Source organism: Antedon bifida, chromosome 3, assembly GCF_963402885.1.
Source record: "Antedon bifida chromosome 3, ecAntBifi1.1, whole genome shotgun sequence".
NCBI classification, from domain to species: Eukaryota; Metazoa; Echinodermata; class Crinoidea; order Comatulida; family Antedonidae; genus Antedon; species Antedon bifida.
The window spans coordinates 24,469,204-24,485,785 of NC_136228.1; the positions used below are offsets into that span (position 1 = coordinate 24,469,204).

Consider the following 16,582-nt stretch of genomic DNA (forward strand, 5'->3'; position numbering starts at 1 on the left):
GTCTCTTATAGTTGTTAATAAAGTTAAATTTATTTCTGTTATGCGCGATTTGTACAATTAAATTTAAAAATGATGAGGATTTTCTGCGCAAATTGAATCAATATTCAAATTGCGCAGAAAATTTGAATGTATTTCTGTTATGCATGATTTGAACAAATGCAATTTGAAATTTTCTTGCGCAGATTGAATCAACTATTCAAATTGCGCATGGTATTTTTAGTATTTGATATAACCAAAGCTCATTGAAATCTGTATGCATTTATAAAAAATGCAGGTGAAAGAATAAAATGTAATTAAAATTGCGCAAAAATATTTCTTGCCCTATTTTAAATCATGCATAACATTTACCTTCGCTTAAAGATATATTGTCCCCCTAAAAAAATATTTTTTTTAATTTTTTTGTTGAATATGTTATTTTAATGTCACATAATAGTTATTCACTCTCACAAAAAATTGGGTCTGAAAAAAAAATTTTTATCTGAGAAAAATGTAATTTAAAGCAAAAAATGGTCAAATTGTCTGGAAGACAATGAGTTTTTGGGTAATTTAACTGTTTATTTTGTCTTTTTATAGGTGAAATAATTTTTTCCCCCGTTTTTTTCCTTATGGAAGTGAACAACTTCATTAAAACTGCAAAATGGCCTATTCAAAGTTCGATTTTAAAAATCTTTATTTTTCATGATTTTGGGGGACAATACATCTTTAAGGATTACACCATATTCATATACCTACTTCATCTACATTATTTTCCTGTTAATTAATTTTGTTAAGGAAAATGATTTGCGTAATAAATTCTCACCACTTAAAATTGCATAAATTGTTTAAATCGCACATCTATATATAAATTATGGTTTAATTCTGAGATAGGCGAGCACAATGGAAAAACTTCTGGACAATTCTCTGCCTTGGATACCTATCTGATCTATCTCAGATGTACTGCGAAATTTAAATTTGATAACATTGGTTTTCACTATTACGATATTGTCATTGCCATATTTCTATCTTAGGAAGATATTATAAAGAGTTTTAAAACAACATTTCTGATTTCATCGGTAGATTTTCAACTCAATTTCAATTGTACGCGGTCAAAGTAATTTCCGGAACGATAAGTTCACCTTGAAACTACTGTATATGGTTTCAACTAAGTTGGCCGTTAGTGGCTATAGCCATTTTAGTTTTTTGTTCATTTTCGAATCGGATTGCGTGTGTGAAGGTACAGTAGTTAAAAAATAAAAATTATACTGCAAATTAATAAAGATCAAATTAAATATATGCCAAAGCATCGGAATATATTGTGGGGAATAGTATTATAAAAGGGAGATCTGATGATAAGAAATTTTTTTTTAAATCGAGTGAAATCCCAATAGCTGAGTTTTATTGAGTAAGCTGGCAGGAATAACTGTAGGCTATTTGTGTCCCGTTAGGACCGGGATGTCTGCCCATATAGCAAGCTGTCTAAAACGTCTTCCTTCTTGGGCCGAAACGGCCCACTCTGTCGCGGAAGTTAGTTTCAAAAGATGTTTAAATTAAATGTATTAATTATTAGGATTGTATTTATTTGAATAAACTTGAACTCGTATCACCCCCAATGGTATGGAGGTCTCCAGCAAGCAGCGACTACGCGTCAGTCCTGCATCCCTGGACATGATTGTGATTTTTCATGGACACCATTTAAAAGCAAGGTTTTAGATCAAAAGTCCTACTTCCCATAATTTTTTACGAAAAACTTTCATGTATACAAACATGGCCATAAAATAGTTCCAAATTTTATTCTGGACTCATTTTATGACTAGTTTCTCTTTCGGAAGTAATTCCCAGGGTGCTAATTTTAGTCTATTTATTTCTATATTATAGACCCAACTAAGTATTGCGTACATTTGAATTTGCATATTCGAGAACCATCTAGTTGGTTAACCTACTGAAAAAAGTATATCTGGATTTTATACTGTAGTAGTTTTTGGCCATTTTAAGGGAAAATTGTTTTTTTGTCATAATATTTGTTACACATATTTGTTAATGTTCATTTAACCAGATATTTTATTTAAAATTCATACCTGTACCTTAGACTTAAGTATGTAAGGTACATTACGTGTAGCCTATGTATGTTTTATACAGAACCAGTGAAGAAAATTCAGAACAGAATATTTGGAATGGACTTTGTTGTGTGGCATTTTTCTTTCTGCTAATCAGTCTCTTAGCATTTCCTAATGGTAAGTAGAATAAGCAATAAATATTACTTACTTACCATGGACCTTCATTTATAGGTTCATGATAAAGGTAAATGGTTATGGTTCTGTCATAGAAATAACAACAGTGTATAATATTTACAAGCTGTAATCCAAATGATTGAAAGTCGATCATCTACCAACTGTGTGCAAGTATTATTTATTTTAAATATATATAAACAAATGTAATATGTATACTGACAAAAACAATGGGACAAAATAGAAACATTTTCTGAATATTAATAAATTAATTAGTTATTTTGAACTTTTTTCAGGACCATTTACAAGACCACATCCGGCCATATGGAGAATTGTATTTGGTAAGCTTCAATGAACTTTGATTGTTCTTTTCAAGTAATATGCTCGAAATAAATATTTAAACTAAACTATTTAAACTATGCACACATAGAGCCCTCATTTTGTTATGCGCCCTCTATAGATGTGACGAAAGGCTGTTTCTGATTGGTCAATACTTACGGTAGTAACCTGGTGCGCTGAACATCCAGCTATGGCTCAAAGACTTACTGTAGTGCTGTAAAAGTTGAAATAATATGCTAGACCATGGTCTAGTTGGGCTAAAATAGTTACTAGTCCAGACTCAATTTTTACTAAACACATTTTTAAATAGTACAAATAGCTCAGGTGATGGACTTGATGGATTTTATTTGTTGTCACTGCCTAAAATGTTGTTATTCAATTAACAACGTTGTATATTTGTATAAGACAATATCCAAAGCAAGTAAAAAAGCACACAACTGCAATAGTACGGTAATGAGCAGGGTTGGGGGATTTGTAGTTTATGAATAACCTTATTAAAGTCAATGTGTTACTATTGGTGCAGGGGAATAAAAAATATATTATATTATTATTGTTATTAATTTATTGTATCGTTATTAAAAATTAATTTCAGCAATGTGAATTAGTTCAACGAAACCCTTGATGTGCAGTTACATTGTTACATTGTATGGGCCACTTGAAAAATTGTTTTGATTTGAATGTACCATGTATCGTGACTGCACAGCAGTCTACTAAAATCTACATTTGGAGATTGGGGTTGGAAAATTATTGTATAGTCACAAGCAATTGCTTAACAAATCCTGGTTGATTGGCCAACATATTATTTTTATTATTTAGATACGGTACAAGTTAAACTCGTTTTTATACATTAAAATGTCTCTTTTTGTGAATCACTTTAAGTTGACAATTGGCTCAGTATTTCAATAGGCTCTGCCGCTCAGTACAGTACAGCATTTCAATTCGTTGAACAAGGCTATAGTGTGCTAGAGTATTTTGTGAAGATGGGTATGTGGCTGTACTTATGGTGTCGTATGATATGAATGAAATTGCATTGTCTATAATAGGGAGGTTTCGCAACCTTACAAATACGATAACGAAAACGGATACGTCACACATTTGTGAAACTTTTGAGCTGATCCCCATTTCATATTTCGTAAAGCGTATTCATGTTGACGAATATTACCAGTCATATTCGTAACAACAAAACGAGTATAGTTTTTGATCTATTTTGCATTTGAATCTGGAATGATTCATGATTATAATATAATTATAGATTTATTGAAAGTAATTTACTAAAGTAATTTACTAAAATGCCACTGCCAGGTAAATTTTGATAAATAGCAGTTTTTAAAGTCTTCACTCGCTTTGATGTTACGCTAGGCCTAGGCAGCCAAGCACCAAGCAACACGTACCTGCGCTTCGCTCAAATTTACCGCAGTCATATTTTGGACGACGCCCTCAATATTTCGTTGCCGTGCAAAACAGATTTTTACTGGCTTACGAAAATGAATACGTGTGCGTGACGTATCCGTTTTCGTTATCGTATTCGTAAGATTGCGACACCTTGTTAATTCACCAAATCGGTGCCTCCAGCTAATAGCTGTAAATTGTAGTATAGCCGGCCATGGAGAAATCATATCTCAATTGTATGGCTTGTGTAATAAAACAATATAGAGAAACATAATTTATATAAATAAAACAACACTTTTCCACGGTTGGAACCCCCATTTTTTAAAGAACTGACGGAATCTGCATTGCAAACCCGCACATTTTTGGGAGCTTGAGACCTATGACATAGGTATGTTTCAAAAGAGGGATTGTTTTTATATCTGAGGAAAGATTGATTACTGGCTCTTTCAAACCGTTCATTATCATGTTTGCACAATTAAGGAGTTTAATATCAGAAGAAAGACCATTTGAGTAATTAATACAACATTTATGGTTTAAATTTTTCTTAATATGACTTTCCATTTTATTTTATTTTCATTATGTATAATAGTGTAATACTGTATGTGCAAAAAGTAGTAACCGAGGCCACCTTCCATCACCAACATTTTTTAATTGATTGTATAGTAATTAATTTTAACCAGCAATTGTATACCAACCTAGACCTCCATATAATACTTCTTTAGCTGTATATCTAGATGCTTTCAAAATTATTCTCGCCATTTTGTAATTGGAGATTTTTTATTTTATTGGTTAGAATGATACAGTAGTTTATAGCAGTAATAATAATTTAATTGATTCTTTTGCTTCACAAAGGAGTGAGTGTGATGTATTTATTACTACTTGTCTTCATGCTGTTCCAAAACTATACTGCAGTGATGAAAATGATTCGATTTGTTTTTCCTGATCTACAAACATACAAGCCATTCGAAAAAGTAAGTACCAGCGGATTTTTGTTACAGCAATTCAAACACATTCATGAAATTTCAATGTGTCTTAGAAGTTAAAAATATATTTCTTATGTACCCATGTGAATAAAAACTATATGTCTGGAAACAGCTTGTTTAAGGGTTTATATATATTTTTAATCTATATTAAAGAAAACGCAAGTTAAAAATGAGGTACAAAAGCCAGTTAGTCAAAATATGCATGCTAAATAACTCACATACACATTTTCAAAACATGATCATGTGGCGGCCATAATAGGTGGTGTCCGAGTAATTTTTGTTGCATGTACTCTTTATTTTGATATGCAATTCAGTTATTATTATTGATAGACCACATTGTTTTATTTGACTTTGCGTGGAAGTCGTGCAAAAAGGCCAACAAGACGTACCAAGCATTGAAAAAAATAATTGACCATTTTCCTTACTTATACTAAATTACTGTGTGCATGTATTAGTGTTAATGATTGGATACCCCCACAGTAGACTGTTCTATTTTCTGAACTAGTCTTTCCCGCACATAAGGCATTCTCGTAGAATATTTGCTTCAAAACATCAATTTTACTGATTTATTAAACAGTTTAATAAGTAGTAAGTATTTATGAAGCAGCTATACAAAGCAAGTACGTTAGGGAGAAATGTACCAAAGAAATTTAAGAAACTTTAAATTTGCTATTCAGTGGCCGAAACACATTCTATGTAGGTGTCCTTTGGTCAGGGTTGCCGTTGTATTTATGCGCTGTTTCTTGGCCTAAACTTTATTCTGTATTTCAATTTAGAGTGCAACTTACGGTTAGAATAATCAAAAGGAAAATAAAATTATAACATGTTAACATTATACTATTGAAGTAATTACTGTATTTATTCGAATAAACGCCCCCTTTGAATAAACGCCTCCTTTGAATAAATTCCCCTTCCCATAAAACATCATTTTGAATAAACTTTCTGAGGCCTTTATTTATTTCCTATAACATACATATACACAATATTGTCATTGATTGACATTGATATACAATTTACCAAGCATTTTGATACAATTCTTGCTATGTATTTTATATCACTTCTCTTATAATATTTTTGATTATAATTATGAATTTAAATGCTGCAATTATAAAAAAAAAAGTGTACTTACAAAAAATAATATTTAATGGAAAGAAACAATTCCCACACGGTTTTTTAACACAATATATATTTTTTTACATTTTACCATTTTCTCTCATAGTCATAGTTACCAACCGTCTGGCATGGTGCGGGATGGTCCCGTATTCTGGGGTAGCACTAATATTTCATTTTGTTTAGCCATTTGGCGAAAGTCAAAATATTTTTTTTAGTCAAATCAGTGTATCTATAGCCAAAATGGCTAAAGTCCAATTTTTTTATTTAGCCAAATGAATGAATGAGAGCAATGCCTAAATCACTGACAAAAAATTGTCGTATTTTATATGATCAAAACAATTGGTCAAATTGTTTTTAATCATACAGCATTCATACAGTTATCAATTTAATAAGAAAAATTCCCTATAACATACGCTAGTTTTTTACGCTTGGCTGGATGTTTGTCTGATGGCTTCCGTACCACATGAAAATCGTGTCCTAAGACTTCACAGTCACTCACCGTCACCGCTGCACAGCGGGTGAATGTTTTTAAATTGGGTATGCTCAAGAGGTGTGAAAGTGCAGTAGTGCCGGCCTAGGCCTACAAAATTATGTACGACGGTACGTCGTATGCTAAAAATACACTTGTATCGTTGTTGAACATACAGATAATACAGGCCAAAGCACAGAGTACCACATCTTTCCATCCCTTATCTAGGCTAATTATGGTTTTTCCAATGATTCCACGTCTTGTAGAGATGTTCCCATTAATTAATCAAAATCCTACAATCTCAAGCTAATTTAAATGCCTTTTTGATCTAAATTAGTACATATATCTCTCCAGAAATGTACTTCCATCGCGAAAAACCAGTCATCATAACATTAAATCGCTGCGAAACTACAAAATATTGTTTTTCAAAAACAATAGTATAAAACAAAATATTTTCCAAATGCGAAAACATTTTTTTTTTCATACACGAAAAAAAGTACTATTAAACGATCGTTTAATAGTGCGTACTATTGCACTCCATGTGACCCACATTCATCCAATCAAATGACAGGAATTTATTTAGGTGTTATATAAAAAACAATGACACATCATTATCATGAGGCACTTAATTTAACTTAATATATCTCCCGCCTATTGTTCATGGATCTTCATTCTATCATCTGTTTGTTTATGACTACAATTACTATTTTCATTGGTTAAGGTTAAAATCACTGATGCATCACTTAATTACTGTTATTAAATCTACCCTCATGCTATGGTTATTAATGCCACCGGAGAGGCGTAACAGCTGCCTAACGCTAATCCGGGGCCTAGTTCAGACACAAAATATGTAAGCCGCTATATAACTCTACCTTAACACTGTGAGTCTGAGCTGAACTTTTCTGGGCAGTCGGTTTTGGGAGATTCCACTGTAATATAATTTCATTTAATATAATTATGAAGTTTTGTTTGTTTTTTGTTAGGATTATGCAACCAACTGCTCTGATTTTAGCTTAGATCGACTATATCATCAGATAGACTGGTTTGTAGTTTGTCATTTCTTTGGATGGGTCATGAAAGCCATGATGTTAAGACATTACGGACTATGCTGGGTCATCAGTGTAACATGGGAAATAACAGAGGTAAAAATTGCTTTGTATGAATATAATTATGCAATGTAAAATATTTGATAGAGTAGCACAACTATTACTATGTCTTATACACTCAAAGTAGACCTTTATATCATATTAGAAAGCCAACCCAGTAAATATAACAAAACTGATATATTTTTGGAAAAAAATAATGGTTGCCATGGTAACAGGTGTGATTTTCCCCCCAAAAATGCAAATTTTACCATTTTGGTATGTGAATTTCACCCTTATTTAGATATGGCACCTATGAAAAATGAAAAAGAATTTGTGAATCGTTTTTGTGAAATCTTTTTTGTACCAATCTTGCTCTAATGTAAAACAAAAATTTACGTAAATCAATTATATTTTGTTTTGTTTTATTATTTTTATTATGTTGGGTCGCGAGAATTCCCAAAATAGGATCATGGGGTCTTAACAATATTGGCTTAAACAAAGGTTTAAATAAATGGATTCAGGATTTTCTTTTAAATAGAAAACAAAGAGTTATCTATAGAGCTGAAATATCACATTGGGGTACCCCAGGGGTCAGTTCTTGGCCCTCTTTTGTTTCTATTGTATGTGATTGTGAGTGATCTTGAATATGGTATAGAATCTTCAATTTTTCAATTTGCAGATGACAATACCATTTCAAGACCTATTCATGAATTAGAAGACTGTATAGAGTGATTTAAATAAGATTTATGAATCGTCAGTTTTAAATAAACTACCATTAAATGCATCTAAATGTGCAGCAATGAGTTTATCCCGGTGTAAAGATCCCATCATATTTGCTTACGATATCAATTCTGATTCAACGGGAAAGAGTCCATGAATTCAAACTACTTGGTGTATAATTATATCAACAGTAAATTAACATGTCACTCTCATCTAGATTATGTTTGTAGTAAGGCAAGCAAACTTCTTGGTTTTGTTTCAAGATGCAGTAAAGCAATGTCTTGGATGGCAATGCTAAATCTTTACAAAGCACTAATATTACCTGTTATGACTTACTGTTGTTGTATGTGGGCACCTACTGAAATATTTCATATGGATAGACTTGAAAGGGTTCAGAGAAAGGCCACTAGAATAATTATGTACAGAAAAGAAGGAAATTGGGACACTTCATATTTATATAGGTTAAAGACCCTAAATATTTTAAGACTCACATTAGGTTTTAAAATAATGCATACCCTCTGTCCCTCATCCTTTTGTGAGATCAAGTGAGAGGTGTGAAGGGCGGTTAATACATTGGAAGGCTAAGACCAATACATTTTTAAATTCATCGTTTGTTATTTTCCCTAGATTATGGGAGCAACTTCCCAATGAAATTAAACTACAATTTCAGACTTTTAAAGCCCAACTCACCAAACATTTGATCTCAAAATATTAAGTTGTAATTGTTTATACTGTTTATTCAATGCAGCTTATTTTTAATTGGTGTATCTCATTATAACTTTGTTTTGTTTTGTTTTGACTTAATTTGTGCTACTTAGTTTTGTTATTTTTGTATTTTATAAGTAATGATGGAGTAAGAGCAGTTTTCTGTTTGGGCTCATGCATTACTTGCTCCTGGCAAGATGAATTGTAAAATGTACTTTTATGAACTTTTGCCGAATAAATATTATTATTATTATTATGGGGTCGCGGTCAAAAAAGATTGCGGAATGCTGGTTTAGACTGTATTCTCTCCTATTCAGTGAAATCTTTATACCCGGATCACATTTTAGCAGTAAAGTCTCCACCAAAAATAAGAAACTTTCTATTAGGGAATACTACACCATCTAGTTCCTCATAGAACGGTTTTCTGACTGCTGTTTGTTTCTCACCGACATCCAGGGATGCATGAAGTTGCAATAAAATTCACATCTATGCCTAGACCGTACTTCAGCGTTTACCTATCTGCCACATTTCTTTAATTTGAGAATTTATTTATTATTAGGGGAAAAAAGCTCTTTGAAATAGTAATGATTAAATTTTACATTTTAGTAATACAACATTAAAATGGAGTATATTTAAAAGTAACCTAAGGGAACATTACTTACCCATTGATTAAGTTAATTAAAAATTGGGATGAAATATTACACTACTTTGTACTTTATTTATAATTAACATTTAAAACATATTTTAATGTAAATTAAAAATAATTTTATTTTATAGTTGTTTATTTATAATTTAATTTAGCATTTACATATATAAACTAAAGGCTTAATATAATTAAGTTATTCTTTTAAGATATTAACTTTATCATCATCTATATTATTTATATTATTTGTAATAATTAGTCACTGGTTGGACGTACACACCTAAGTGGTGACAGTGGCTTAGGCTGCTTTTGTGCTTTCCTGGCAGCTAGTGACTATGATGTTATATTTTCTTTTTGTGTTTGTTTTTTATATTTTGTAAAATGTATCTTTTGACTGAATAAATAATAATACATTTTCTCATCAGGTATTTTTTGCACATCTGTTGCCCAATTTTGCTGAATGTTGGTGGGATTCAATACTTCTGGACATTTTTCTCTGCAATGCTCTGGGAATATGGGCTGGCATGTCAATATGTAAGAAACTGGAAATTACAGAATTCCATTGGGAAAGTATAAAGTAAGTATTGTATTAAAATATAACAATAACCTTTATATATCCTCATTTAGTTTTTAGTTGTGCTCAAAAATAAAAATATGTCTACTACTGTATTACTAATATTTCTTTTTAATTGGTGTTATATGAAAAACATTATTTTTGTGATTGTGATAATTAAGCAGCCTCTCAGAATAAATCGACCCATATCCGATGCGTCATTTGTCACGCAATAGGGACTTTACGAAACATGACGGTTAGGAGAGGACGACGAATATCCTGTGTTCGCTAGAGCGTAAAATCATATACAGTCAACATAGCTGTTTTATTAGTTACGCACATTTGTGCGAAGACGTTGACCTGCAGTATCTCTCTCCTGGCGCGGGGCTGGCCCTTCTGAATCGCTGGCTCTGATGATACAGCATAGGCCTAGCCTTCCTAGCTAGGGGCCTCGCATTCAAACGCCGCTTTAAACACAGCCATTTTAACCCAATAAAAAATTTTTTTCTTTAAGCAATTAATTTGGAAGATCAAATATTATTTAGAGTTTTGAAAATTCCATGTTTAAGTGTAATTTGAACTGTATATTTAAGGTTATATACATTATTTCTAGTCGTTCTCCATAAACGGGAAAATGGCAACTTTATCGTCCTCAAAAAGTTACGACGACGGAATTTCACGCTAAGCTCCGCCCACTTTGTTAAAGCTCATGCATAAATTATTCATGAGCACCGTCCTGTGGCTTTCCGTCGTGTTTCGTAAAGTCCCTACTCAAGACAAAAAATGTCCCTACTGTCATTAATAAACGACGACGGACAAGGATTAATATTTGGAATATTCCATTTCCAATGGGTTAGGAAGTTGCTGAATTGTTGTATTATATTTCTTTTTTTGTATTATTAAACATTCGGTATTAAACAACTGATAAAATGGACAATTTTATTAGGCTAATTATGCTACCTAAAATAATTAATGATAATTTAATTTTATTACAATAATAATGATTGTTTGATCTTAGGTAGTCTCTTAATCCTTGGTTGTATTTGCTTCATTTGAATACACTGTCACACTATAGTTCAGTCAAACTACGGTTTGACCTAGACAAAATTAGAACATATTTATTTTTGTTGTAGGTACTTCCTAAGACCAATCTCAACAACATTGAAAAAATTGCATATAACTAAAATGGCCATTTTTTCTCTCAATTTTAAACCCAAATATCAGTATTAAAGCATCCGATTTTGCCAAATATTTGTTCGATCACAGTCATTAAACATATTTTGCAAGAAACTATCGTTGGAGATAATAAAAATAAATTGTTCAACTTTTACAAATTCAAGATAGTAAATATAGTTTAAAATGGCTGCCATTTTTCTCAAAGCGAAAAGTTTGTTCTTAAACCTGATTTATTAGAAAAAAATGCATTTCAGTGAAACCTTATAATCAGACCAGCTTTATGTATGAACTAGTTATTGACTAGATTATGACTCGACATAAATCTTAAAGTTCCTTGTATTGCAGTCAGTTTTGCAATTGCATTGAATAACCTTTAGATGAGAATCTGGAGCTGATGGTAATCTGCTTGGAGGGGTTCAAGGTGATTCTTAGCTTGAACATATCCCCATTCTTTCGGATTCAAGTTGACACCTTTGTGTTGATATTGTTCAAACTACCACTGGAGTGGGGGAATTGATGCGTTGGCACTATGAGTACGCCCAAAACAGCTCCTTCTTTGATTTCAGAGGCATACTTCCCACTAAGTTTACTTTTTTTACCTATTGCACTTGCTGATTGCAGGAGAAGGTTAAGTCTTTTGTAGATGAAAGATAACCTTCGACGGAGTTTTGCATGAGGCACTATGGGCAACAATGAACAAGAGACAGAATCGGGTCCACACCATCAAGCACTTATGCCAATGGTCACCAACATGTAGTGGTTCAGGAATATGTTGGCGAATGGTTTCATACATCAGTTTACCCCAAGGCTGTCTACTTTTGCCTACATTCTTTAATTATTTTCTTCGAACACATCATGAATGAAGCAAAACACCAGGGTACACCATTTTCTGAGGGAATGTCAGTTCCGTTTTGCAGATAACATTGATAGAGTAGACAATAGTGAAGAGGAACTTGCCCTGACGATGAACCTGGACAGTAATATCCTCCAGGTGTGGCATAGAAATCAGTTCTGAATAAACAAAGATCATGACCAATAGCGAAAGGCCAATCTCAATCATGAGCTTGAGACAGTTCATATATCTTGGTTCGACCATCAAAGAAGAGGGCTCAAGAACAGAAGTAATTGCAAGAGCACCATAACCAATCATTGCTGTCGCAAAGCTAAACATTAGTTGGAGAGACAAAAACATTAGTCTGAAAATAAAACTGGTTACTCCGCACACTGGCCATCTCAATCCTGTATGTACACGAGTCTTGGACATTAACAGCCGAACTATAATGAAGAATCCAGGTCCTGTAAAGGTGCCCTATATTTTACCATTAATTTGCATATTTCAGTTGATTTGCATATTTCAGCTAACTAGCTCCGATTTTCACCCGATGGCCTAAATGCTTAGTTATTCATTTTCCAAATTCTTAATATGATGTTTACGTAATGGTCTAACTTGTTTGCTTGTTTTGTCCTTCTTGCCACATTCAATTGGTGGCAAGTAAATGGTGTTATCACATCTTATGATCGGAGAAACACACTAAAACTCGTTAAATTTATAATTATCAGGTGTAAAATGGAATCTAAAACCTGTTGTTCCTACAACATAACGTACCGTTGAACATGGAATCATGTCAAGTTTGTGACCCTAGGATCCAAAAATGCAGATCGTCAAAAACAGCGGACTATACTATTTTCGGTATGTTGGTTTTTACCACCACACGAGCCTCACTATGTGTGTTGCTACGTGTACGTTGCCTACACAAGAGGTGTAGAGAGTGGGAAAATTAAACTTATAGTTCGTGTCATTTATCGTAGAATATCTTATTTTATTTTTGAACAAGAATTTATTAAGCAGCAAAGCAAGTATACAATGTTCGTTAGATAGAAACGTACCAAAGAAATTTAATAAGCTTGTTTATGGCAGCCGATACCAAATAGGGGTTTACCGTTTTGGCGACTTGTGATTCGAGCGTAGTGTGCACAGCGATCTTCGCCCGCGATGGAGTGTAAACAAAACAGCACTGCTAGGCTTGATATGGCCAAGCTTATATTAGCCTAGCTTGGTTATAATAAAAGGTAGGTGGATGTGGTATAAGGAAGTGTTTATCACACAGCCCAATTTTCATATTTGTTGCTCATACCTAAGTTATGTGTAATTTTATAGCTTCTATCTTGATACATTTATCACATCTAAACTTTTAGTATAACTTTAAAAAAATGAGTTACTTTTATTTTACTGATTCAATTCACATATTGTGATTCTTGGACCAGTGTAAAGATGAAATGTTTGTAGTTCTTTTAGTCTTTATTACATATCAATCTTGTCACATACATATCAATCTTGTCACATACATAGTCTCAACCAGCTTACTAACAACATTGAAATGTGCTAAAAATCCTGACACTGTTAAATGAAATGTGAACTCACCATTTACATACAAGCAGTTGTATACAAGTAATGACTGGGGCAATTTGATCACAGCATTCTTTTGGAATAGGGTCAAGTGGGCATGATTTGTTCTGGATTTTTTAAAGGAAATGAACACAATTGAGAGGATTGGAACACACCTTTTGATGAACCGTAGATCATCAATACAATTTCTAAGAGGCTGCAGGCCTCAAATGATGCCTCCTCACCACATACATACTTTTTTAACTATCATCTGCATGCACATTATTGTTCATTTCTTAGCGACTTTAATATATATAATGAAATATATTTTAAAAATCTTTCAGGGATATTCGATCAACTTCTGGTAAAATTCGACGTGCAGTTTTACAATTTACTCCTGCAAGTTGGACCCATGTGAGATGGCTTGACCCTCATTCATCTTACATGAGAATTATTGCTGTCTACATTTTGGTTCTGGTAACAATGGTATGTGTCACTACTTTCAGATATCAAATTATGTTCATCTTTTGTGGCAATCAAACCTGTATCTTCCAATTAATGTATCCATCTGTGGTTAATATACTGCAAATATGACACTGTGTATACAGATATATACTATATATGGTTCATTTTGTTTGTCCAAAAGAAAATTGTTGCAGTTGATGGTTAGTGAACACAGAAAGTAATAATGATATGATGATATTTAGCCTGTGCAGCAGAGATATAAAATTACTCTAAAAATGATATATTTGATATTTACAGACCCGTTGACACTTTTACGCATACACTGTTATAGTGTTATGCATTGGCAAACCTATTATATATCCTACAATTTGAGTAATTGGTTATCTGCACTTGGCGGATAAACCCTTGTTGTCACAGTCTTTTTTTTCCATCTATATTCTTCTTTCTTTCCACGAATTTTGTTCGCAGCGTATCTCTAATTCTGGTCAACATGAGATTGTATAACTTTGTCATAAGATTGACCTGTAGCTGTAAATGTGCAAGAAACTTTGTTATATGACGTTAGAGTCTTTTATTGGAAATTAATGACGTATGTGTGCTAAAGAATAGATAATTTAATGCAAATTTGTTACAAAATATACCTATTTTTATTCAGTTATAGCTGCTCATTTATTTTATGAATAGACATGCGCAGTAAAACAATCAAACTGCGCATGTGTATAGATGAAAATATCGCGCAATAACAAACATGCTGCATGGACATTCCGACATCGTAGTTTGTTTGTGTGGTGTGTGTTAAGATGTTTTCGCGAGTGAATAAGAAGCATTATAAAACACAAACGAAAACTATTTATTATTTTATATTGTTTGTGATAACAAACTTTATCCAGGCAGGCTGCATATGCTGATAATTGATAGAGGCCTGACGCCGATCATACATGACTCGGCTGTGGCATAGTCAACCATTGATTAGGCCTCCTAAGGCGACTGGTATCGCGTCAGGCCGGTGAGGCTGCAGATAAGCCTAACATATTTTAATGCGGTCATGTTTTATTTGTATTTTAATCACAAATTTTGAATGAATAAAGATAAAAACAATACAAGACAACAACATATTATATTTATTTTAATGTATTTACCAAAAAATTTACCTATTTTCATGGTTTTTAAAATTTTCTAAAGAATTTTCAATTTTGCAAAAAAAAATCGGCGACCTTTCACAAATTTTGCGAAAGAAAATTTGACCTTAGCGTGAGCGTAGGCAATATATTTTAATTATTTTTATATAGTATTTATATGCATTTTTTTAAATGTTTATACAAATTTTATTCTAAATGTTTTTTATACAATCAATGCAATAGGAGACATACTAGATAGAGATTAGGTTCGTTTTTAGGAATCCTGTCTCTGCCTGGTTTTGTGTGATGTTTTCTTGTTCTTTGTCCACATTTTCATGCTGCTGCTTTAGCCAGCTACATCCCAAGAGGACTACTCATTCAGAAACTGAAAGCAAGCAGCAGTTATAGTTCTAGAGACGTTTTTGGTTTTTTTGTAAACTAGGACAGGTCATGCTAAAATTATAAATCCCAAAGCACGTCTGGGAGAAGAGAGTCTATGAACAAATTTGCTGATAATACAGTATTATGTAGGCAGTAATCTGTAAAATCTTGTTCAATAAATAATGAATTTGTTCTTGCTGTTAACCTAAGCCAGTATTATAATAATTCAGTTTTTGTTTGTAATAGGATACTTAACACTTGAAGTATCTAGGCTTGATGAAGTGACCCCCAGACTTGACCTTAGCAATAAAATAAACTAAAGTGACAGAAATTGATCAAAGTATGAATTCTTGTTGTATTTTTTGCTTTTGCGTTTGGTTAATGTGAATAACTATTATGTGACAATAAAATGACACATTTAAAAACAAATTTGAAATAAAAAATATTTTTCAGAGGGACAATATATCTTTAAAACTGTTACGTCAATAAGCGAGCAGCGTTTTTTGTAAGAAATATTTCTTGTTTTATATGTAAAATAAATGAAATGATAAAATGTTTTTTTATTTCATTATTTAAATTGTTTTTTCAATGTTTGGTCGCTATAATACCGCTGGCTAGCTGTAAAATTGAGGCATTGCTCACTTCCAATACCATGTTTGTGTGTTCTTCATTAAATTCTCCAATAAATTGTTTGTTTGTTCTTCAGGTTGCTGAACTAAATACCTTTTTCTTCCGCCACATCTTTGTGTACCCAGACAATCATATTGCTGCACTTATCCGTATCATACTTATTGTATTGATGGTTACACCAACTCTAAGGTAATCATTTGTAATATTATCTTAATTGATGGGT

General features: G+C 32.6%; 1 protein-coding gene across 5 annotated transcripts in view; it reads left to right on the forward strand.

Moving 5' to 3' along the window:
• Positions 1-16,582, forward strand: part of LOC144838038 (phosphatidylserine synthase-like) — a 37,999-nt gene that overhangs the window by 2,510 nt on the left and 18,907 nt on the right. For 4 of the 5 annotated variants that reach the window (XR_013611607.1, XM_078693393.1, XM_078693391.1 and 1 more), the window contains exons 2-8: positions 2,116-2,210; positions 2,501-2,545; positions 4,785-4,903; positions 7,481-7,639; positions 10,076-10,227; positions 14,110-14,251; positions 16,436-16,548. Coding sequence is in view for 4 of the 5 variants with exons in the window: in XM_078693393.1 (XP_078549519.1) it covers positions 2,116-2,210; positions 2,501-2,545; positions 4,785-4,903; positions 7,481-7,639; positions 10,076-10,227; positions 14,110-14,251; positions 16,436-16,548 (825 nt within the window). In the remaining variant the exon portion in view is untranslated. The remainder of the gene's footprint in view (positions 1-2,115; positions 2,211-2,500; positions 2,546-4,784; positions 4,904-7,480; positions 7,640-10,075; positions 10,228-14,109; positions 14,252-16,435; positions 16,549-16,582) is intronic. The other variant, XM_078693392.1, reaches the window with a different exon arrangement.